The 26,923-nt window shown below is 31.9% G+C and overlaps 1 protein-coding gene across 4 annotated transcripts in view; it reads left to right on the top strand.

Moving 5' to 3' along the window:
- Window positions 1-26,923, top strand: part of LOC113520816 (mucin-1-like) — a 353,173-nt gene that overhangs the window by 290,032 nt on the left and 36,218 nt on the right. For all 4 annotated transcript variants that reach the window (XM_052897289.1, XM_052897290.1, XM_052897291.1 and 1 more), the window contains 3 exons: window positions 853-1,024; window positions 5,312-5,504; window positions 5,851-5,972. In XM_052897289.1, coding sequence (XP_052753249.1) covers window positions 853-1,024; window positions 5,312-5,504; window positions 5,851-5,972 — 487 coding nt within the window. The remainder of the gene's footprint in view (window positions 1-852; window positions 1,025-5,311; window positions 5,505-5,850; window positions 5,973-26,923) is intronic.

Here is a 26,923-nt window from a genome sequence, read left to right as displayed (position 1 = left end):
TAAAATTAATTTTTATTTCAATTAATTTGAAATTTTATATTAAATTAATTTCCAGGCATGTTACAATAATTTATTGTTGACTTGTATTTACTTTAAATGAGTTTACCGTTGTATTAGTGCTGTTACAAAGCCGAGTGACCTGCAAAGCAGTACTCGGGCACGAGCGGCCATCTTACTGACTTGTTATATTCGAACTATAACTACCACTCTATCTATCTATCAATATAATGGCAGTTCATATTAAAATATTATAGTATTTCTACAAATTATTTTACTCAGCGCAATTTGACTGTTCTAATTGTTATAGTTATAATTCTTTTATTATTAAATGTGTAATGTAAAAATACTATATTGTATTTGTGTGGAATCTGGAACATTTCGATCTTTTTTCTTCTATATAATTTATTCCTTATCAAAGATAATTAGTTTTTCTTTTTTCTGATGTAATAAAACACAATCAATTATTCGGGATGAAACCGAAGTCGCTAGCGATACATAAAACTAAGAATCTATCTATGCTATATATTTCTGTTCTACAGAACAGAAAATTCGTTTTTCAAAAACGACAAACTATGTAACTTAACAGTCGAAGGAACCATGTCAGTATGGGAGGTTTATAATTGTATGCATTTTTGACACATTTTTCTTTGGTGAATTTATTCAGTTTTGTTGATAGAACACTCCTTTCAAAGGATCCTAACGCGATTTCGATTTCACCTTGTGTAATCAAATAAAATCACTTTTTTAAAATGTTGTTCATTAGATGTTGCATAATATAAATAAACAAACTGATAATATAATTGCCTTGCATTTATTGCATTTAAATTAATAAAATTTCTATCTCTTACCCAGTTATCTGTACCGCATGAATGGCTTCGGTGTGGATCGAACAACGACATCTCCTGCGCACGCGGACGCAACCGATGCGCCTCTCGGTGGACTTTTCACGAAGCTAGCGAAGCAACAAGGTGGCCCGCCACGGCTACCTGCCTTTCCTGTTATGCTCGATATGAGCTCTACTAAAGTAAGCCTTTTGATTCAGATTCAATTATTTTTACTATCATTGACAATATCATTTTATATATTTATTAATTAAAATAAATAAAAATTCATTGAAAAAATTAAAGCAATACAGAATTTGCAAAGAGTTATGAGATTATATGCACAAAAGAAAATACAGTCATATGTTTCTTAATTTTTTAATTTAGTTAAAAATGCAATCAAATGTTTTTCATAAAATTATGTAATTGTATTAGGTTCATGACTGTTAATCTTGGATGAAGAACATTAATAAATTCAAAATGTATGAGCAAGTAACATGTTATAAAAAAATTTACATTTCTATTTTGTAACATTGTTACAGATTACGATAATAATAATAAGTACTGATTTTACCTTGAATATAATTTCTCATATCTATTACTAAATAAGGTATAATTTAACTATTATAACGCACTATGCTTTAAATAATAGAGGTCATGCTACCGAAAATTAAGAAGAATTATAGAACCCTCAATACAAATAATTTTCTATTACCCAAGATCGCGTGCGCCGTGAAGCAGGATGTCTCTAATCTAACAAATGACTAGAATTTTTTTTTCTTTTTCTACAATGAAATAACGATTCTATTTTTAATATTCATCAGATGAACCTTTGAATAGTTTCAACTTTATGAGTATTACTTCACCGTGCTTTACTTACAGCAAGGCCACTGCCCCTATGAAATAATTTACGGTCAGCTGAGTTTTCGTTTCAAAAGAACACATTTTAAATTCATATTAATTATATATACAAGTGCTCACTGACCTTCCTGTTTTAATTACACATCATACACCGTTTCATAGTTCACGGCTGTGATTAAAATGTCTCGGGGAATCGTAAAATTCATAAGGCATTATCGTGGAAGGCATCTCCATTGAACACGGCTCGTTTATGTTAATTTGAACCTCTTTAAAATCATAATGCGCGATGAGCAACCCGCTTCCTTTCCAGTAATAATGGAGGCAATTAAATCTGATAAGGCCCACGACCTTTACACTTCCTTCGCTATTGCACAGATAAGGTGGAGAGAGTGTTAATTGCACACCGGTTCTTAGCTTTTGCAGTGCGCGTACAATCGGCGGGGTAATAGTGCTGCCCCGCCTATTGCTCGACGCTCGCCAGCGAACCGTCTCGACTCTCCACTGTAAAAGGAACTGGAGCTGCACTAATTGGCAGCGGCACGCGCCGCGCATGCGCAGTGCTGAACGCGCCCCACGACACGGTAGTGATGGGATGTGAAATCGAAACAGCGCTCGACTTAAAAATTAGATGACTTTTTGCAAACGAGTGCAGCTAGAGGCACGCAGAAATTGCAGTATTAAATCGTTACAGTTATTTGATTTCGACTTTCTAGCAGAATTGCTGTTCCGTTGATGCTATTGCGATTCTGCGTAGCTCATAAACATGTATATTCAATTGTAGAGCCGAGCATATTTCCTCGCAATATACTGTATTATTAACATCTGACACCTGTTGCGTCGCGGCCGCGGCGGCCGAATGTTTGTTAGGTTTCTATTTATGCTTTATCATGTCCATAAATAGTAGTTTATATTTATTTTCGCCTATAAAGAGAAACAGGAGCGACGCGGAAATAAATCGTGAGATTTATGGCGGTGGCTCTGCTTCAGCACGTAGCTTGTAGGCGCGGCGGGCGTCGGCGCACGCGCCCGAGCGCTATAACAACCATGTTCATTTCACGCGCGCGCGCCTTCGTCTGAATTTTATTCGGAATTACCCTGCATTCGCCTTTTTTAGTGCTCGTGGCAATTAAAAAAGATAGATTGCAATTTGACCCGCGGGCGGCGAGCGTGACGGTTCGGAACGTTATTATGATGAATGCCCGCCACTTACGATCCGAGAGTGCTCTCGATCAGATAATAACCTACTCGCTCGCTTTCGTGTTTGCTTAATACTTGTACTCGATGCTACTTGATTGTATTCTCAGTAATTGAGTTTTTAAACATACGTTGGGCGTCAGTCGAACAAGTTAGATTTGAAAAATCTCTTTAAGTGTTTATACAAAAATCTTTTATTTTTATATTGAAATTGTTAAAAGAGGCCTCTAATCGTATATTTCTTTAAGCTAGGTCGAATTTGTGATTACCAAAAGATTTATTAATTGTTTTGGTTTTATTTTTGTAGGTGTGTATGGCTGTGTTTCGGTTTGAAGGATGGGATATGGGATGAATTTACAGGATACAGACTAATACAGAGGAATAACACTTATTCCTCAGGAATGACAACGTATGGGGGTATCATGGGCGAAACAGTATACTCTGTTATGTCCATGGTACTGCTCATGTCTATAGACGACGGTTACCACTTTCCACCAGGTGGGCCGTCAGATTGTTTGCCATTCTAAGTTGCATAAAAAAAGTTGGATTCTGTCATCTGAAAGATTTTTATATGTAGCCATATAGAACACCAAATTCAGAAACAAGCTGTTACTTTGTACTTCGAATTTCACTGATATCTAATGAAATTATCAAGTCAACTTTATACCGTGCCTACATAATTAAATTGGAATCTAACATTCTACTTTCACAGTCCACATTCCCTCTACAGAGTCATTAATACCCATTAAAGCTTTTACGTTAAAATTATCAAATAAATTCACCAGAGTTTGCCGGCGATATCTCGAGTACGCGGCAGGCGGTCACGTCTCGAACATCGCCAGTGCTGTAAGGGTTTCCGATCTTGGGCAGAAATATTAATTTTCTAATACGATTCGGATCGGTAGGTCTAAGATCGATCTCAAAGGAAATCGTCATTCAGAAGACCAATCTTAGGAAAATCGAATTAAATTTTTTATTTATACCGGTAACAAAAAAAAAATAGAAAACTACGATGGAATATCAACAATTTAAATAAATGATGCGTATTTACAATGAATTACATCTATAAAAAACTGTTCCATTTTATTTCGATTTCTAGATCGAATTTCTATTAAATAGAATAAAGATCGAGAATCCTACAATGAATGAAAATGTTGTTAAATGTAACCAGTGTACCATTCTAACCTTAGATTAAATTTTTAATACAATATCTGAAGTATCGATACTAATCAAATAAATATTATAATAAAGATTACGATTCTGCGAAGTAATATAATATTTATAATATAGTATTGGTATGGTCATGTCCTGCTCAGAAATGCCATGTTTTAAAAAACGTGTTAAGTATGAAAATGGATAGATAGGTAAGGAAGAGGACAACCGAAGAAAAAGTAGAAGGACTGTGTGAAAGATGATACGCATAAAAGTGGAGTGAGTCTTGAAATGACAGCTGACAGTGTATTGTGGAAGAAGAAGACATACTGCGCCGACCCCAAATAAATGGAATAAGACAAAACAATAATGACAAGTAAGGATTACAGTTAGTGAAAAATCATTTGCGTGAAGCATTTTTTTGATATATATACTTGTATTGAGCTATGTAAAGAATAAATAAAATATGAAATATTCTTATAATAGAATTAAGAAAAATGTTTAATAACTTGAAAAACATGATCCAATATTTATATAAGTATTTAGAATTAGACTTTTTAATTGATTTTTAAGCGTGTACATAATTGTTAAAAAAATGCAACAAACTCTGTATTAATGAAATACTTTATGTCGATTATATAATGTTAATTAAAATATTTTATTATTTATATAAGCAGCCGGTTTAGAAACTTCATCTTCAAACGTATTTATAAAAAAAAAAAAAAAGATTAGATATAATAAGTAAATGCTTCTAAAAATTTGAATTTACAGAGCTATATGTGTTGCTCTGTGCATTCAAGACAAATTGTCAACAAAAACATCAGAAATCAATAGAAGGACAAGGACAATAGAGTAGTTCGCTTGTCACATAAAAAAATATAATAATTAAAACGTTAAATTATAATAAAATATAAATAAGATAATATTAATAAAATAAACACTCAAGTAGCGATATGATAATGGAAATGTGATCATGTCGAATGTTACCACATTGACAATAGTAAAACAACGCCTCTTGTTAATTAAATAAAACAATAAACAGCTTGAAATTATAAGTGGGCTGTATTTTTTATTATAGACAATTTTAAGAAACAGAAAAATACTAAGCGATAGTTTAAATTATACCTTTTAACTTGTTCAATTGTTGCCATACTTAATAATTATAAAAAAAATACAAAATACTTTATGGTTAAATTGTTTTGAATACCTCTAATAACTTTATCTGAAATAACAATCTTAAACAAATATAATTTTCCTTTATAAAATTAATATGTATTGAACAGACTTTGCTGGCGATATCACGGGTGCACCGTAGCGGGAGGTCGCGGCGCAAGCGCATCGGTACGGGAGCGCCCGCCGACCACTCCCCGCTCGACCTGTCCGCGGCGGGCGAGAGCGCCGCCAAGCGGGCGCGACTATCCGCCAGCCCTAGCACGCGCAGTGATAGCGAAGACCGAGATAGGATCTCTAATGATGGTAACACTTAGTTGCAAACTTGTGACAAGATAGCCTATAGTCCGACGTAGACTTTGTACAAATAAACTGTGGTACCCATAGCACCATTCACGCTTTGCCGTTCCTGAGGACTATGGTGTTATGCCTCCATAATAATATGGCACTAAACGCCATGTCCCACTCTTTAAACTGAAACACAGTCATGCAGGTATATCTGTTTTATGGCAGACTCCAGTGGGACAGAATACAGATGACTTATATGCAAAGTCTTCCTCGGTGAATTGACGTCATTTTTATACAAAATCGTCGTTGTTAGTTTTATTTAAAGTCTCTTCCTGTTTTTTGTTAAACACTTTAAATATTTCAGATCGAAGTGAAGCCCGTAGTGACTGCATGTGCGCAGAGGCTCGCGCTCGGCTTACGGCGTGGTCGGTAGACGAAGTATGCGATTTCGTCAATTCCATAGACAGCTGTGCGGAATACGCATCGGTAAGTGTACATCACTAATTTTTTTTTTTGTTCCTGTAAGTAGTGATCATACAGCACGGATTAATTAATATAATGAAACATTAAAATAATATATTTATAAGTAATTAAAATAATAGCAATCTTAATTTTTCTCTCAACGTTTTAAATTAATATAAGATTGAAAAAACTCAGTTTTAGGAGTCAATGTTCTCTTCTATATATTATTATTCTATATATATTTCATATTTCTAACCTAATCTAATCAAATTAAAAGAAGTGAAATCTAACAATAAAACTGCTTAATTAAAGCACAGGCTCGGTTTATAGGTCAATAAAATAATGAAACCATAAACTCGCAAAAATATAAACAACGTTAACCTGTCCTAGATACACCAATAAATTAAGAATGGATAAGTAGTCTACAGCTCTCTTTTACAGTATTTTTCACATAGAAAAACATCATAACAAATTTGACATATTTTTTTAATAAACTGTAATTCTGGTCTTTGCTTCGCTTTCTCCATAATAAAGATCTTGTTTTCTATTTATCTAAGAATATATTGTGAGAATTTCGATTACAAATTAAATAATTTAATAGGTTAACACCAAACGCACTTAGATTATATACATAGTGTCTCCATACAAATACTTCGAGAAAAACGGGTCAACTTTTTCATACAATTTTGCGTGATAAATAGTTATGAGTGATTCCTTCATAACTTTTATATGTAATTTGTCTTATAATTTCTTCATCTACTTAATACGTAAACAATAATTTTATTTATTAAATAATACGTCAAAGTAAGTATATAATATAAAACACTGAAAAAAAAACGTGTCAGCTAATTGCCAAATTAGCAGACACATTTTTTTTTCAAAAAAGTTGACCAGTTTTTGATTCTCTATCTATCTAAGCAAATATATAATCTATAGTCTAAGCAAACGCCATTACAAACTACATACATCATTAGCACTAACACTAAAATCTAGGTACTTCATAATCATTATAAATGATTCTATACTGAACAGATTGCGCTCTGTAAATTTTATTGCGTGTTGCTCTAATAAGCTGGTTCATAGTTGATACATCATAAATATGAGGTTACACCTGTTGTAGGCAATTAACGTGGGATAAGAAATTCCAGTACAAACATAATAAGCAACTCTTCAACGTCCATTAACGACTTTCATCGGAAGCACATTGCGACCAATCATAATAATAACGCTTCATAAGTCGAAACAAATTTTTACGACGTCAGTGGAACACAACTGCGATGTAGGGTTACCGATCGTATAAAAATATATTATTTTTTTCTGTTCAAGTTGCTTTTTTATTGTAATTGCTTAATGTGCGCTCTATTTTTAATTATCGCGTTTTAAACATATCAACGTTATTTTAAGTGTGAAACTTAGAACATAATCTTTTTATTTTACGTTTCAACAATAGTTGCGTACATTCTCCTTTCTTACGTGGCTAATATAGATGCAACTCTGTTGAATCGCCAGACTTCAAATTTGACAAAACCTGTTATTTTAATCTAATAGCTCAACTACTAAACTAATTTTGATAATATTTGTACAAGACCAATCTGTAAGCATATCCTTTCAGATAAAAAAAGAATTTTCCAAATCAATTTACAACTGATTGAGTTATTAGGTAACAAATATATAAAAAAATAGAAATACCAATTGAGCACCTTTTTCTATGTGAATTCGGTTGAAAAATAATTGTATTTTGATGTTTATTAATATAAATAATAATAATACATACATAAAATTATTTTGTAAAAAGCAATGTTCATAATATAAATCAAAATTTTCTAATTTAATCACAGTTTAATTATATAATAAGTACAGTTACTGCTAATAATAACATTACGGCTACATGTTGTTACCAAAGTTACATGCTCTATACATATATTAATAAGTAAATGCTTTAACCTTTATCTCTGCAATTTATCAACAGAAAATATTGTACATAATTGTGCCTACCTAGTTACAATTTAATAATTCGCTACTAGCTACTGGTAATGATGATAATTACAATATACGTCTATTATTTCTTTGTAGATTCTTTTGCCTTGATAATTTTAATTAACCATCATTATATAATGACCTAAATTTAATATTGTTATCATCCGTTTATTTAGGATTGTAAATTTTACATTAATCATTAATATCTAAACGGTTTTTGTCATCATTAATAATGATTGCTTAAATTACATAAATTATACTATATAGAAAAGGACCAGCACTAATCCTGTCTTCTTATTTATTTATTTAAACTATAACAATACATAATTACACACTTAAGTAATAATTTAACAGCCACTATAAGTTTGTAAAGTTTGTTTATAAATGTATAATGCAAGTGAAGGAAACAATGTTAGTAAAGTTAAACATTATCTTTTTACTAAATACTTACATTTTAATTTGTATTTTTTCAAAAACTAATTTATTATATGGCAACGTCAGATCTGATACGTTGTATTATTAATAGAGGTCTTTAAAAATAAAATACATGAACTGCAAAAATCAACTCAAAAAAAAAATACAGTGCTAAAAATTTATAAAAAGTGCTAAAATATCTCCCGATATCGTGGTAAGCTATCCCGTAGTGGCAACCCTAAGGAATACTACGTAACAATAAAGTTATCTGTTGACTACGAACAGTGGAACGCACATCACTTCATCACTCGCGGCTGTAATCGTGATTACATGTAATCACTCACTGTTTCCACACCTTCCCACCACACTACTATAAGTTGATCTCCGCTTACAATCTATAGCCTTAACAACCCATTAATGTCTCGGCACGGGCCTTTCCTCATAGAAGGAGGGTATAGCCTATTCTCATGTTGACCAGGCAGCTTGGTGTATAAGGTTACAGTTTTCCTTCTCTTATATTTATTATTGTACTTTGCAAATATTACATAAATCATTAATGATGAAAAAATTATAAATAATGTTTTTTTTTTTTTTTATTCTAGAGACGCTAAAAAACGTAAAATTGTTACTTCATTACGCGAGAAAACAGCCGAATCTATTTCTAAGAAATCTTATATTAGATACTTCGCCTTAAAAAAATGTTTTAACGAAAAGAGGGAAATGTCTCGGCTATTACTCTTTTCAAACAGTAAAAACTTCGAAACCAACAAGAAGAGGGAGATTTATATATTTTCTTACAATAATTACCCTTAAAATACGAATATATAGCCGAAGTCAGCCGAACTAAAGGTACAACTAATATTCACATATATACAATCGCAAACTGAGAGATCTACACAAATTAGTTACGGAATGTGTATTGTGAGTAACTCGATATCCACTAACGATACATATCTTAGCACCAACACGTGTTTTGTGATTATTTTTAATTGCTTCCACGGTGAAAGGAGCAGATAAAACTATGGTGTTCTGCAAGTTATTTATATCTGAACACATAAATTAAGTGTTACGTAATTATTGTTTGTTCAAAGGCAAAAAATAACTACTCAAACAAATTTTAACAATAACTCTCTTTATACAAGTATAATAATAAAAAGACATGATTTTATTTAATTTACAAATTGTTTTTATTATATTAATGCACCGCCATTTACTCTCTCTGTTTAGCGTAATGATTGACTAGTAAAGAATGCTGTCAGGCATTAAGTCCGCCCTGTAGACATATTTTAATGTGTGCAAAAGTATAAATAAATAAATATAACCATTAATTATTCCAGTTCCTATAATCAATATAACTTTAACGTCATATTATTGTACTTCTATACTTATACAATTATATCGTTGTGTTTGTAAATTGTCTTGCTTATTTCCTATATTGTATAATGCAAATAAAGTATACTCATTCATTCTATATACTGCTATAATAGGACAATAAAAAGGATTCCTATTGGATATTAACAGTTAGCTTTATTGCAATGCCCTGACACCATACATTATTCTTGATAAAGGGTCCTAACCAAGTTTATAGGTCTTAAAACCTAATATAATAACGAAGAGAGGTCTCCACTATTGGTATTAGTAACGGAGATTAAATTCCCTTCTGGCTATATACACTACAATTTATTATTCAGACCTGGAGTTATTTATTTATAGTTGATCGCAATAAAAATTAAATAAAACACTCAAATATTGTAGATATTTTATAAGTTACATTAAGAAACCTGTACTATAAAACTTGTTTTATAGGTTCGCCAATAAATATCCAGATGCAGATATTACATCGAATTTTATTTATGTCACAAAAATGGCTAATGAAATATAGATAAAGAAATTGACATAAAAAGTCATAAATAGCTTTGCGAGATACAATTATATGTCTACCATAATTGTGTCCTATAGAAATGCAAATAATAAGTAATGAATTAATAATTAAGTATCTTTATTATTAAACATTTGACTTAATAATTATAAATTAATGTAGAAATATTATTAAAATATGAAAATTATATTCCAACAATTATTGAGTGATTGAATAATTATTGGAATATGTTTACCATATTTTAATAATTTAAATAATAACGCTCTTATTCATATAAACGTCAAACGTCTCATAATCCTATTTCAGCCATTGATCTGTTTTGTCTCTTTCTTTTATGCTACAATCCCAATTAGAAAGAAAGTGACAAAACAGTTTAATAACTAAAAATAGATTTGTAGTAGATTTTAGTTATTTGAATAAGGTGGTAGATGTTTTAACCAACATTTCAAAAAGGTATTTGAGTTTTTCAAAAACTTTCTAATGTGCACTATGCAAGTACTTAAATGTAATTTAATCATCGTCATTAATTATTGGTATTGATAGTTTCGGTTGTTGATGTTTGATAGAATGTGGAGTTTATAATCACTGCAAAAAAATATATTGATTTTGATTTTGCCCGTAATAAGTCAATTTATATATTTTTTACTAATCATAATTATCCGTTTTTATATTTTATATTAAAAAGTCAATTACATAAAGAAAAATTCAAAATAATAACGTAATTTTATGAAAATTAATATATAAGAATGCCATATTACGATATTCATTTACGCTAATCTCCGATACTCCATCAACTGTTTTATTAAAATTCCGTAAATGTGTATTGTTAGCTTCAACTTAAGAAATAAGATGGTTCTTATTCAGATATCCAAAAAACGGATCTAATAGATGACGGTAGGAGCCAAATCAATATTTACCAGGTCGGCCAATATCAATATAAAATTCTCGGCCTTGTCTTCATTCCATGTAGACTTATAAATATTGGCAAGCGAACAAGTTAATAATAAATAATAATAGTTACTTATTTCAAAGTCTTGCGACGTCCATTATAATTGTCTTGTTAACGTTGAAATAAATCTACCACGATTATCCCGGACTCTATAATTTATCTAATTTAGCTACAGACACATGTCACAGTGGACCATATAGGTAGAGACAAAGACGGACGTAGCGAGGACTTATTTATGTTTCAATCTATAATTGACACCTTAAAGAAAAAACAATTATTCCACCTAGGGATTAAAATCCCTTTTTGGTTTGACTACAATCATTATAATATGTTTTTAGTATAAAAAAAAATTTAAGAAGCGATTTATACATATACCTGTTTACTACCGTTTCAATGAAAATGTCATGAAATCCTTTCCTAGGGATTCCTTATGCCATTTCAAGTTTAATTTCAAGTTTTAAACCCTAACGGCAAACCATTCATCACGGTCCATCAATGCACAACTTAAAAGCTGTGCATTGGAAGATCGGTCAATCAGAAAAAGAAATGAGATTCTCCATTAATTGTTTTTGGCTATATGTTAAGCGATATATTCAACAATTCTGAACCGATTTCGGTAATTATTTTTGTAATAGATTGAGTTTAATCACCTGTAAATGGCATTTGTTGTCAATAAATATCTTCTATTCTATTCTATATGTATGTTATAAAAAAATTATGAATTGCTTATCAATATATCTAACATTTAAAACATTTATCGTTAAATATTACTATTAGTCGGCTAACAAGAATTTCTAGACTACCGCCATTATACGCGAAAAACTTTTATCGGTCTATCGATGGCTTATATCATTGAATATATGTACTTACAATTATTTTTAAATTTTAAATGCATCATTCCTAGACATCATCATCAATTGCTAAATACTTACTAAGTACACGAAACAATGATTGATATCAACGATACTGACAATGCGTTCAGCGTGATACGAATGCCACCGTAATTGCACTGTGCAACCTTGCAACACGGCCATAATGCACAGAGCATGCCATCGCATACATTATGTCAACGTGAGGCAACCCAGACGTGGGAAACGGGGCTGATTTAAAATTTCCATAATATTTGTATTGCAAAGTTGCGCAAAGAGTGAGCGGGTCGGTAGATATTCTGGTGTGCGAGATTTCACGCAGGGATCGTGATGGGACATACGGACATAATACATATACAACGGACCTTGTTACTATTATTATTGTTCGTGGACATTGAATTATGTGAATATATTACTGTTTTTTTTAATGGGTGATAATGGAATAGTAACCCCACCCGCGCTATCGGTATACACCGGCGAGGCACCAATGAAGGATGATAGGTGAGGATGAAGCAGATCAGTTAGCCCATCGTGACGAATTCAGCAAGAATTGTTCACGATGGTTTCCAGGGGGAACCACGTGGAGGTCGACTTAATAGGGCATATTGCTAGCAATGAGGCTGGCGAACTCCATTGCTAACAATCCCTTTCCCCCCAATATATTACTGTTTACGTTATACCATTAATTAAAAAAGTATAACATGTCTTTAGTCTTTCGTTCGTTCTATCAGTGTAATTGAAATGGGCATAATAATACATTTATTCTGTGAAGACCAAATGTGCTCTTCTTTTCTATAAGCGACACCACTTTCCATCAGATGGATTGTCACTTTATTTACTATTCCAAACTGAATTAAAATTAATATACTTAAAAATCTACTTTATTTATGATAAAAGTATTATATTTATGTAACTTTTTGTTGTTGTCAATAAATGTTTTCTTTCTAATATGGAGACGGAGGAGTAAGATATCGACGTTGATTTTGGTCATTCTTTTTACAATCGATAAAGTTAACTAATAATCATTATCATATCGACCTTTAACTGTCCACTACCAAACATAGACCTCCCCCATAGTCTGTCTTTGTTTTTGCCAATAGTTGTCATGCTTGGCAGGCGGGCTGGCAACCCCAGTTAACATTTGGTGATATTTTAAGAAGGAAGCTGCTGGTCATCCCTCGATCATTAAATTCCCTTAGTCGCCTCTTACAACACCCACGAGAAAAGTGGCCCATTCTATGGCAAAACTATACTGTGAGTGCTACTAACTACTACAAAGCTGAACTTCTATGATCAAATAAATCACGAATGAAGACACTGTCTTCTGCAAAAGGAAATCTTAAATAAAACATAATCTTAAATTATTTAAGATTTGTTTTATACATAGAGCCATACCAGACTTTCTATCAATTTAGTACTTTATTTGTCGACGAAGCGAACTGTATGTACGCCGTTACAGTAGCTACAATATCCTAATAGGTGATTTATTTGTGAAAGGACTGGACACAATTAGTTACCGCCCACGTGACAATTTAAATTACAAATTATTAATTGCTTAACTATCGCTTTTGAATTCTGCAATCAATTTACTTCATGGAGAAAATGAGAAGATAATTCCAAAAACTTCTTTACGATGCGCTAACTAGAGGTGAACGATACATATCATATCATTCTTTAACATATCATATATTATATCGCAACTGGTTATATATTCCATCCAAATATATGGATACTAAATTATAAACATATATCGTCATCATCATATCAGCCATCGATTGGCCACTGCGGAACATAGGTCTCCCCCATAGCGGGGAGCTTTGCCTGTAGTTGCCACGCTTGACAAGCGTGTTGGTAACCGCAGTTAGGCTTTGATGGTGTTTTAAGAAGGGTGCTGTTGCTCAGCCCTCGACCATTAAGTTCCCTTAGTTGCCTTACGACATCCACGAGAAAGGAAGGGATAAGAAAGAATAACTGATATTACCCATATCTAAGGCCACCTAATCTTACTTCATCCACTACCTACTAATAATAACGCGAACGGTATTTATATTTTCATTTTCATCTATTAAAAAAAATATAACTGTCTACTTAGAATAAATATATTCACATCCCAACAGTTCATCTATCTATGTAATCCTTACAAATATTATAAATGTAAAAGTGAATTTGTTTGATTCTTACCTTTTAGCACCTCAATGGCTTAACCAAAAACTACAAAATTTTGTATACACATATTATATGGGATGGAGAAAGACATAGCGTTATCGTTCTACCCCTATTCTAATTATTTATTTGATGTCGGCGTAATATATTTTCCTTTTTCATTCTTCTCTATTCATAGTGATTTCCGCATACACTCTCAGGCTGACCATATATTTCGCATATTGCATCCATGTCTTTTTAGGTCTTCCTTTTTTCTTATAACCATCCACATTCATACTTAATAGCTTTCTTAAATAATGCTCCTTATCTCTGCGCATCGCGTGCCCATTACGAAGAATATAATTAACCTATTTTTATCCCGGTTAGTCAACATATTCCAGTGATTAGGAATTAGTCACGCGGACGAAGTCGTGGTTAAAAACTAGTCTAAATATAATATATGTATAGATACTAAATATGAGTTGTAATGATGAGACCATTTCCATTTATCGACAGAATTTATCAAGAACCATGAATTCAGTGCAAATTGCTAATACACCACGTTTTGCATATCTTGTGTCTGTTGAGACCTGACCCCATCAGTGGCGTCACGTTGCACCAGAATCCTGCGAGATTACTCAATATATCGTGCATCATAGTTTCGAGCACATCCGATGTATATTATTGTAAGTTACTGTTCATTTCAATATTGGAATAATTATTTATATACTCGTAATAGGGGTGGGTAATATATTGCAATATCTATATATTTTAGTTACAATACCAAAGGGAGAGGGAGACTGTACAAAAGTCGATTGCTTGGGTACCTCTGTCCCATTCGTGTTTCAACCGTGAAGCAGTTGTGTTCGCATGGCTGTGTTTCGGTTTGAAGGGTGGGATATGGCGTGAATTTACAGGGTACAGAGGAATAACACCTGAGTTCTCAGGAATGGCAACGCATGGGGGTATCTTGGGCGAAACAGTATACTCTGTTATGTCCATGGTACTGCTCATGTCTATAGGCGACGGTTACCACTTTCCATCAGGTGGGCCGTCAGCTTGTTTGTCATTCTAAGTTGTATAAAAAAAAAAAAACAAAATCTATATACTGATACAATAACATGTTAAAAGTGTGTCCAAAAAATAATATTGGTAAACAAACTTTTAAAATCAATTTAAAAAAATAGATATCCGACCGATAAGGGCGATATCGAAATATACAATGACAGTTTTTCCGCCATGAATGTCCAGAGGAACTCAATATATGGATATCGGACCGGTATCCATATTTTTTTTTATTGATGGGTGAAAATGATATGGTAACCCCGTAATGGATTGGGTAGTTGACTATAGCGGATAATACAAAACAAGTAGTATAAAATAAAACGTGATGTTTACTTACAAATAGCTCAGTAGAATACATCTTTAAATATAGAACATTCTAAAACGCCAGTCTTCAAATCATGTAGGTATATTATTAAACTAGTGATAGTCTATAATATTCCTAATAGCACATTGTCACCGGCGTGCTGGCGCGGGCAGACCTCGTGCGTTCGTGATGCGGTGTTGCCACATCCAGTGATTTATATAAATTAATGCACTATATGTGAAATATACTCTTAAAATATGGCGCGATTCGATTGTGATCATCTTCGTAGGTACTGTCGTCGATTAAACGCCTAAATAAAAATAAAATAAAATTTATTCTTTTTCCATTTTTTGATAAACATTCTATTCAGATCACCTTATTTTATATCGACGTCACTATTTTTGTAAATAATGTATGATTTTAAATTAAATGATACATTGAAATAATTCTAATAAAATTATTATATAAGCAACACGGGACTACAAAACTAAATTCTAAACCAGTTTGAATCCTCTTTAGATTAAAAGATCTAAACCATAAAATATAAATAATTCTTACTAGTATTATAAATACGAATGTAAGTCTATATAATTGTTACCTCATAGTGTCTTAACAATTAAACCAATCGCCATAAAATTTGACAAATGTACTACATATTGAAAATAACTATATAGGGTACTTTCTCTTCGAATCACATAAACGAAGTAGCAAATATAAACTGGTTTTAAAATTTGTGTAAAAATACAACAATATTAGCTGTCATCAAATAGTATCTGAGCTGACCCGCTGGTTTCTTGCGCCATACAAAACTGGCGCATTCCTCAAAAGCAAAGGCTTAATTAAACGGAGACCGGACTTGTCTTATCTGTCTTGTCACCTGTGCAGTCGGCTTGCTAGCTAACGACTCGTTATACCCGTGGAAACGTCGATAGGGCCAATTTTGAAATAAATGTTAAACATACAATTCGTATCTGAATATATTTTAATAGATAACAAGTGACTGACTGCTCTTGTTGCTTGCGATGATTTTTTTGTTCTTATTTATTACAAAAAATAAAGCAAAAAATAATTCTTATAATTACAATAAATTGTACAAAAGACATTATTATCGGTGAGCAATCGCTTGCAAACAACTTTTTTGTAAAGAATAATTTAAATAACTCCTGTCCATTTGGTCCAAATAGAATCTCATATCCTTCTCTGTATCAAATGCTAAATGTATGTTTAATTTAATATAGATTAGTCAAGGTGCTAAATAACCAAAAAATTTGTAATATTTTATAGATTAGATTACTACTTGGAACGACAGAAAGTACCATAAGAATTTTTAGTTAGTCTTTATCTCATGTTAAGGATAATAAAATTAATCAAAACCTGTGGTAAAAATATAAACTTTAAATTTGCGGGGAGATAATGCTGTTTAATAGATAGACTTAACCTTTTGCACCAATCGATACCCAAAATAATCATTAAAGTTAATAAGAAAAGAAACATCACCTGTTTTATCTGAGAAGTTCTATTCCACTATATATTATACTTTCTAAGAATAGAAAAAAGTAATTTTTTAGTTTTCTCAAAATGGTTTCTAAAAATAAAAATAAAAGCAAAATACATTTTGCTCGTGATTATACATTTATTACACTAAGTTTTGGGCAAATAAATTGTATTCATCTGTAATCTCGGCAATTATATTATAAAATGTTAAGTATTTCTGCACGACATCACGAGTCTAATTGAAATAATCCATACAAATTGACAACAATAATCAATTCTCGTTTGATTGTTATTTAAATGCAAACTTTAGACTTCAAGGAATAATATATAAGAATAATAAAGTATGAAATTAATTATTAAATATTAATGTCTGAATAAAGAAAGCCTTGCACATTAATTAGCAACTACATACATTTAGCATTTCTAAGCAATTTTAATAGAATTACTAAAATTACATGCAGTAACGTCTTATTTGAAAGTGAGAAAACAGCTAAATTATTAAAATAGTTATACTGGCGGGTACTTTATATCTTTATGAACTATATGACTACAAGTAATGTTCAGTAACCTATTTATTATTCTATATATCTTGCTTTAAAGAATTATTTAGAAACAGAACTTATTTCATTCCAATGTAGGTCAAGCTTTCATACACAAAATGCCACACACGATACAAGGAAGCCCCTATAATTTGCTGTCTAGTTAGCATCTGTACGACGTTATTCACTTTAAATATCACTCAAAAACAAACAATGTACACCCACGTCATCACCCCGAGCCATACACGACTCAAGAGAACCAACTATTGTTAAATACAATGGCAATCATGTTTAACGTGATCAAACTAGTATTTCTAGCAAATATATACCTTGTTACCTCCAATTATGTCCACCACCGCACCATCTAAATGCAAAACCTCCTTGGTTTTTTGTTGATACATAATTACCGTGATGATGGGTCTATCGTGACCACTTGAACAACATATTGTTATGATTTAAGTCATGAAATCGAAAATAGTCGCGGGTCAGCGTCGAGCATGTGACTATTGCTCTCATTTGTTGCGCAAAGTGATTGGGAATCTCGATTTCACTTAACGAATCTCTTATATTTATTACATGTGAGGTCGTTTATCAACTTTTGTCACGACACTAGAAATTAACGTGGATGCGCCGATTTCGACACGCTCCGACTTTCATTCTATAGTAAAATATATAAAGTTTTATAATGCACTCCAATTGGATATTTAGAAAACGACATATATATATATATATATATATATATATATATATATATATATATATATATATTATATATATATATATATATATATATATATATATATATATATATATTATGTCCGGTATATATATATATATATATATATATATATATATATATATATATATATATACCGGACATAATATTATGGCTACGTAACAGTGAAAAATTATGGCCGCATTTGCGTGAGCAGTCTGTTAAAAAAACATCAAGAAACATTGATATTCGTTAGACTCGCGCGTGTCGAATTAGTTCCGTCAAAATATTTCATTACGCATTTGTGTTGCACGCGTCACATTTATCATTAGTGGTTTGCGCTGACGAGGGACATTTTGTCCCGTGGACAAAATTTCCTTTTACCTTGTCTTCTCTGACTTTTAAATCAAGCTGTAAATTTTAGTCCCATAACAATAAAACCCTTAAAATTACAAACTACATCACATACGTGTTGTGCAAGTATAAAGTACACAACTTATATAGGTACAATGTAAAATTTTGTCCGCGTACAAAATAACCGATATTAAAATGTGTCTTAAAAAGTGAGCCATTCCGAGTCGAGCCCATCGAAGCCGCACGTCGCATCTCCGGCCTCCGTACTTGTACCTCACACCCGCGCAGCAGTGTCGTGATCGTGAGCCCTAAATAGGTGCAATTTATTACACACAGTGGCAAACGAACCGACGATAATTCGGCAGCTACATAAATGTACACTTGCTTACAGATACACTAAATGCACTATTAGTCACAGATGCGATAAAAACAGACATTAAAGTAAACTGTCTACTTCTAAATAGCCATTTTCTCGAACTAATTCTATGCAGTTTACAATTATTTATGGCCTTATATTATATCGGCGAGAACTAACGTTTGCGTGTCACACGTTCAGGAAATGAAAGGTGCCCTTTATTACATACTATAGAGTACTCGCGTATAATAAATAGAAGAGATACAGTTATAATTCGGTAATAAATTAAAAGTAATAAATTAAAAGGTTAAAACCTATCAAATACACCGTTACTAAACTATAAGAATTTCAATTTTCATGTTTACTTTTTTTATAGCACTACTTGTTGACTAAGAAATTTCAACAGAAACTCGGGTATAAATTGTATTGAAATTTTTCTCAACACAAATCAATTTATTATTATTTAATGACATAATGGAAACATAAACATTTATACGGTGTCCACCTGTTAATTATATTATGATAGATGTATAGTCGCAACTGTGATAGGTGCGTTTAGTACGCCGCTCTTCACCGCGGGTGGTGATATAAAAATTTCTTTTTCCACACACATTAATAATCAACTCTCAGCTGTTTGCTGCGGCAAATTATACAAGCTCATCACATGTTTTTTTTTTTTATTTCCTAATGATACTTTAAATTTATTATTCAACTGCAAAGTTATATTCTAACAGGTGTACACAAATAGCTCGTGTGAGCAAAGTGTAGTATATAATATACGACAATACATTTCATAACATAAAAATTTTCAATTAAAAATTCTAAGTCGACGAAAGACACTTTTGATAGAAAAAAAATAAGAAAACTTTTTAGCCAATAAATTTTTTGTTTAAGCTTATGTTCAATTTTTATTTGCCATACTCTCCCTGAAGAAAATTTTCGGATCAAGTCGAAACGATTGTCGCAAACGACAACATAGTAAATTCATAAAATTTAACGTTACACATACATATATATATATATATATATATATATAATAAACATCGATTAAAAATATATAGTAACATTGCCTTTAATTGCTTTTGTTAATTTACCCTCATATCTACAATCTACAATACGAGTACTGTATACTACGCTTGTAGTAATATATCATTGCACATCACAGGATCGCGAACACTTCACGCGAACACACACACAAGTCCCACTGTCGTCTGATCTTTAAAATTAGTGATTTAATATGTGACAAATATGTCACAAACTAGACACATGTGTGTGGAAACTAAGCCCGCTAATTTCTCGACTCAAATAGCTCGAAGTTCGCGTGTCGTCCGTCGCTCGCATTGGACCGCATAACGCAATTTACAATGTCTCCATATACTTTTTTTTTTACTTTTAATAGCCGTAGACTTGGTTAATGTATTTCATCAGTTGCCAACATTATCTTACACGCTTTGAAATTAAATCCAAATGGTGACTTTCTCTCGATTATTTAACCGGTTCGTTTGACACCTGAGAGTGATGACATTAGTTTTGATCGTTGCAAAATGAGAGCAGAAATATAGTGATGATTAATATCGAGGCGCCCGGATTATGTAATTTTAATTAACATCAAGGAAATGTAACGTCCTTGCTCTGTCTTGCTCAGTTGGGTGGTTTTAACGAAATGTAGATTAATGACGTACTTACAGACTATTTAATTAACGAACTTCTGTATGATCTGGATAAATTATCCAATTTACCAAATGCGTGCATACGACATCAACCTGCTTGCAACCTGTCCAATAATCGAGTTTACTTCAATCGCCTTAATTTTTTTTTTTGACAGAGGTTAATTACTACTTTAATTAACTCATCTGAGAATGTAACTTAGTTATTTCTGATTACCAAAAATAAAAAATTTTTACTACATGACCTCACCTCGATGGATGATGTGATTTAAGATGGAACTTGCGAACTCACGAGTGCATTGTTGTGATGCAATGCAAATTATATGCCATTTTATTATGATGAAGGTGAAATTCTAGATTAATATAATAAATATTTTATTTATTTTAATAAAATGCCTTTATTACCAAAATAAATAACAGAGACATAGAACGGAACAAAAATATTACTTATACCAAATTATATTATAAAAAGTCAGCATTATCGTCAGTCTCTAAATTACTTTATACCTATATCTTAGGGACTAATATATCTATATAAAGAAATCATGGTGACAAAATATAACTAAATTAACAAAGCAAACATCATCCGAACTTTCTAACCAAGCGATTCCCTACAAAAACTGGACTTCCTAACACGGGTGGCCGGCCGAATGAATTAACTTTATTACCAGTATAACGAGTCATTTTAACTACCTTCTCTCCGCATCTGGATCTAGACCGAGATATAGTCGTCCAGTAGACCGTATCGACGACCTGTGACCTCAATTAAACCGAACTAGTATCCGATCTTAAATTTATCGACCGGTTTAATTGGTATTGACGCTTTACGATCGTGCTCCCATGTGTGATAATTACAATTTATTCTTGTCTAGTTTTCACCTATGCCATTTGATTTAAACGAAATAATAACACATTAAAATGCAAATAATTATCCTACAATATTCGATAATCTTGGCCGTGTGGTCCCAGCATAGGCCACCCCTTTCATTCCCGTGGGTATTGTAAAAGCCGCAGCAGGCGTTGGCAGCAGCGTCCCTCTTAAAACATTTCTAAAGCCTAACTGCAGTTGCCTTTTGGCCAGCCAAGCGTGGCAAGTACTGTCTAAACCCCCAAGGGAGTGGCTTATGTTCAACAGTAGATAGTTAAAGGCTGACATGATGATAATGATGATGATTCGATAATCTATATTATACCTACTTATAAAGTCATTTATCCTGATTGACTACCAACGCACAGCCAAAACCGCTAACCTTATTCATAAAAAAACAAATTCTAACTACATACCTATTTTAGCTACTAGAATGTTTTACCTCTTTCAAATTGGTAATTTAGTGCAAAAAGACAACATATTAAAATGAGGGGTCTTAGCAAGACTGACGGAGGGCAAAACCAATTTTTCTAATATTTTGTCTGTCACTCTGTTTACTCCGACATTAAGCAAAAACTATAAGACAACATTTTGGAAAAGTTTAAATGAGGGGTCTCAACAAGACTGACAGAGAGCAAATCCAATTTTTCAGAAATTTTGTCTGTCACTCTGTTTACTCCGACTTATGTCGGAGTAGTCTGAAGGTCTAAAGAAATCGGTTTGAAAACAAAAAAATATTGAATATCTAATTTATACTACAATTCTTTAAAATTTCAACCCTAACTGTTCCTAACATTAAATTTAAATTACATTTTAAATTCCTTTATTGCGTAATACATTACAGTTTTGTAAGACAATAATACTCCTGTTTTTAAAGGTATACCTAACTATACATCAGGAACGGGTCGCGGCTGGCAAACAATTTACCGGAACCGTTTAACCGTTCGGTTTTTCAACCAGTTAGTTTAATAACGAGATGAAACTTTAACGTATGTTCATCGAGATAGTACCAGACTAGACTAATAGACCCGGGGACCACCTGTAACGACCACCGTCCGTGATTGGTTTCTAAAGCGTCGTATACAATAGTCCTGGGGCTAGTATCAATAATAAAAATTTATAACTTTTTTCTAACAAATCAAACGTATACTTTCAAAATATGAATAACTAATGATATACCTTATTAATTGTTTTTTTCTTTACCTTCTCTAATAATGAAGTACTGCATTCGTAATTCACTGTTCATCCCAAAAGTTGACTGGTAGAGAATGCTACTAGCAATTAAGTTCGCCTTTTGTACCTTATTTACTGGGTACAGAGGAATAACACCTGAGTCCTCAGGAATGGCAACGCATGGGGGGTATCATGGGCGAAACAGTATACTCTGTTATATCCATGGTACTGCTCATGTCTATAGGCGACGGTTACCACTTTCCATCAGGTGGACCGTCAACTTGTTTGCCATTCTAAGTTGCATAAAAAAAAAATTTTGGTCAATGAAGTTATTTAAATAAATAAATAAATAAGTAATCAGCACCGGCTTCACTCTGGTAGAGAGAAAATAAAATATAGCCTATTTTACTCGCTAATAATGTATTTTTCTATATGTGAAAGAATTTTAAAGTCGGTTAAATATTTTTTGAGTCTATCCTTTACAAACAAATAATCAAGTCTTTTCTCTTTATAATATTACTAATAAATACTCATATGAGTACAAGCCACATGGAATTAAACCTGTCGATTGCAAATAGGCTTATCAATATCATTTCAGTACTATCAAATGTATCGAGTAAGATACGCGTAAAAAATACCGGTGACTTAGAAGCTCCAACTTTTTAAATCACTTAAAAACGTCTGCATATTAATTCTGTCACTACTTAAGACTTTATTTTTTGTGGTGTATAATTTTGAGTTGTTTAATAATAAAACTTGTAATCGTTTTTTTTTTTTATTTTCATAGTCATGCCAAGACAGGTTCATATGTAACATCTTGAATTTTATAATGTAATAACAATGGTAAAAAAAGCTAATATTAAATGATATGGAACAGACGTCCGATTAAGGAAACTCTGTATTAAGATAACCTTTTTAAACACAATAATAGTGCGTGAAAATTAAAAATTTAAATCTCTTCTAAATTATTTTTTGAAAATTCCCTTTTTGAGTATGTACAATTTTATGGCAGCTGATTATTATTTATAGTCTATGGACCGTGTTAACATTGCAACATATTACCTAGAACTCTCCAATAAACTTACTTTATATAAAGATGACTTATAGAACGTGTATATGAAAAACAAGCGATTTTAATTATTGTTTAATTTTATTTGATATTTAACACTAAATTAATAACAAGAATATTGTTTACATATCATTCTTAGTATTTTTTTTTAGTATAAAAACATCATCGTGTCTATCGTTAACTGTTCACTGCTGTACATAGTCTTCTCCCATAAGGTGGGGTTTACCAATAGTTGCTACACTTGATAGGTGAGTTGGTAACTACAGTTGGGTTTTAGTGATGTTTTAAGAGGGACGCTGCTGCCCATTCCTCGACCATTTAGTTTCCTAGGTTGCCTCTTACGACACCCACGAAAAAGCCACACGGCTGAATAAAAACAGTTCCAATACTGCAGTACCTAACTACAAACTCGTGATTTATTAACATCCGATAAATTTCTAATTAATACAAGTTCAATAATAATTTGATGTTTTCCGGACGTCGGTCGTATCCCGTACAAACCCAAAGTTGCATTACTAGTTCTTCATCCTCTCATAATTCAAGTATTACATCCTTTATTGTATGAAATCGATGAAATGACAATCAACATTAGTAACTATCTCCCTTTTTTGTTTTCCTTCCAAAAAAGGTGGATTAATAACTCTTTTCAAGCTTTTGTCAATAGCTATCTCCCTCTTTTGTTTTTCCTCCAAAAAGTTGAATTGATAACTACCTCTTTTTAAGCTTTTTTAACATCTACCTATATTATGAGCTACATATCTACAATTTGAGAAAAAAACAAAAAAAAATATTTAAAAAAAACAAATTTATATCAAATAATAACATTAAAAGACAATAACTTCATCCGAATAATTCTGAACAGATATACATATATCTACTTATTAAATTATCTCAAAACAGTATGTATTAATAAACATATAAAAATAATAATTGCATTATCCCTTAATAAATTCTTAATCATTATTGACGTGACTAAAGTATCCAGCGATGCTAATGGGCTAAGGACTTCATTATACTCATACAACCTTTGGAAGTTATGCTAATTCAGATATTAATAAAGAACTTTTTGCACTTAGTGTTATTGGCGTCCGGAATATTCCAGTTTTTCAACTTCATGTATGAAGCTTATGACTTTTATGTTTAAAAGTGTTTATTTATCTACTATAAATTATAAGAATAAATTAATATAAGTCTATCATGCGTACGGTAATCTTATGTTATCTACATATATGTATCTAAGATTTTACTAAACGAGAGATACAATATTATATTTATTTGGCTACGTATTCAGCCAATAATTGTTCACCGCTGAACATAACCTTCCACTATTGACCGATTTTATTAGTAGTTGCCATGCTTTGTAGACCAATTTGGCAACCGCAGTTAGACTTTGGTGATGTTTTAAGAGGAACGTTGCTGTCCCTCAACCATAAAGTTCCCATAGGCGGTAAGTTATTTGTCTATACTAAATATTATACACAGGGAAAATTAGATTTCCTGTATATATGTTTGTAATGGATAAACTCAAAACCTGCCCAACTAATTTTGACAATTTATTTATATAAAGTTAGATACCAGCGAGTAATATGGATTATATGTATAGGTATTATTTTTAAATGAAGTCGTTAAGCGTCTACTACGTAACATGTAAGTCGTGATGAATATTACGAATTGTAAAATATTTCTTTTATTGTATCAATTCTCTTTTATGCAACTTTTAATAGCAAACAAACTGCGGAGACACCTAATAGAAAGTGGTAATACATAGGAATTTAAAAAATCTCTCTCCACATTTGACACGCAGGTAAATAATGAACGTAAACATGTAAAGTCATAAATTCATAATTAGTTTCAATCGTCAACACATAATGTGAGCGATTTCTATGCATTTTCATTGCATTCTGCGTCGAATTGCACTTTCACCATAATTCCGTGAATATGTATTGCCTCGTAAATCCCTTATGTACATGGATTTCGAAAATGAAAGTAACAGATCATGACATTGGTATTATTCAATTATCCTATTAATATTATAAATGCGAAAGTTTGTAAGAATGGATAAATGGATATTTGTTACTCTTTCAGGCAAAAAGTACTGAATGGATTTTAAGGTAATTTGATATACAAGTAGGTTATGTCCTAATTTATCACATAGAATACTTTCTGTACTTATTTCCGTAGGATACAACTAGTGTTTTATAAGTACTAAGTGTTTATTTCAGCTTCGTCTGCGTAAGCGCTTATCTACAGTTTCCATTTTTTTAAATAGATTACTAAAATACTACCTTGGTTTTTATATTTTCGCATAAAATTAATATAAATGATAAAAAAGGGCTAAAAATTTTCTCAAGTCATCGTGATCTGTCTCACGATATAATTTAATATACTAAATTATTACCTTATTACAATTCGAGCTGACAAAGCCGCGAAATATAACTAGTTACAAAATATAATAAAAACAAAATAGCAAGTATTGCAGTTAACCATTTAAGTCAATGTAGAATTTCGTTTTCTTTTTAAAAAAATAAATTATGATCAACAATGTATTATGTTCCATTAGATACCAAAATTATTATTTATTTTTTTTCTACTTACTATATCCTGTGGCTTTCACCCACGTGAGTGACTATATTAAGTATCCTATATGCTAAGTTAGGATATAATCTACTCGTATACCAAATTATCTTCAAATCCATTCAATAGTTTTTGCGTGAAAGAGTAACAAACATCCATCCATCCATTATTACAATTATTTATTTATTTATTTATTTATTATATCCACTGGATGAGCCTTATAGTCTTTCAATACGCTCACCCAGGAAAGCATGAGTACAATAACATAAAAAAAGAATATTACACAAAAAATAACAAAAATAATATAAAAAGATTTAACTCAAATAAAAAACTTTTAACACAAATACTCTGTGGTCACCCGACGAAACTCCAGCAAGTTGGAGGCAAATACATCCAATTGCGGATACTGGCTCAAAATATCATTGAGTAGTTTCAATGCAAGAGATAGGGGAGCTCGCTTAGCCAACTCTGTTCTTCGTAATGGAACATCGAATAAGTGTCGTCTACGTGCTTGTACGTAGTTACTGGGCGCTCCTATTGATATTGATTCCAGTATAGTTTGGTTACA

The sequence above is a fragment of the Galleria mellonella genome, unplaced genomic scaffold (assembly GCF_026898425.1).
Source record: "Galleria mellonella isolate WM207_F2 unplaced genomic scaffold, CSIRO_AGI_GalMel_v1 utg36, whole genome shotgun sequence".
Classification (NCBI taxonomy): Eukaryota; Metazoa; Arthropoda; class Insecta; order Lepidoptera; family Pyralidae; genus Galleria; species Galleria mellonella.
The sequence above is the reverse complement of the archived record's forward strand: the minus strand, read 5'-3'. Positions and strand labels throughout refer to the sequence as shown.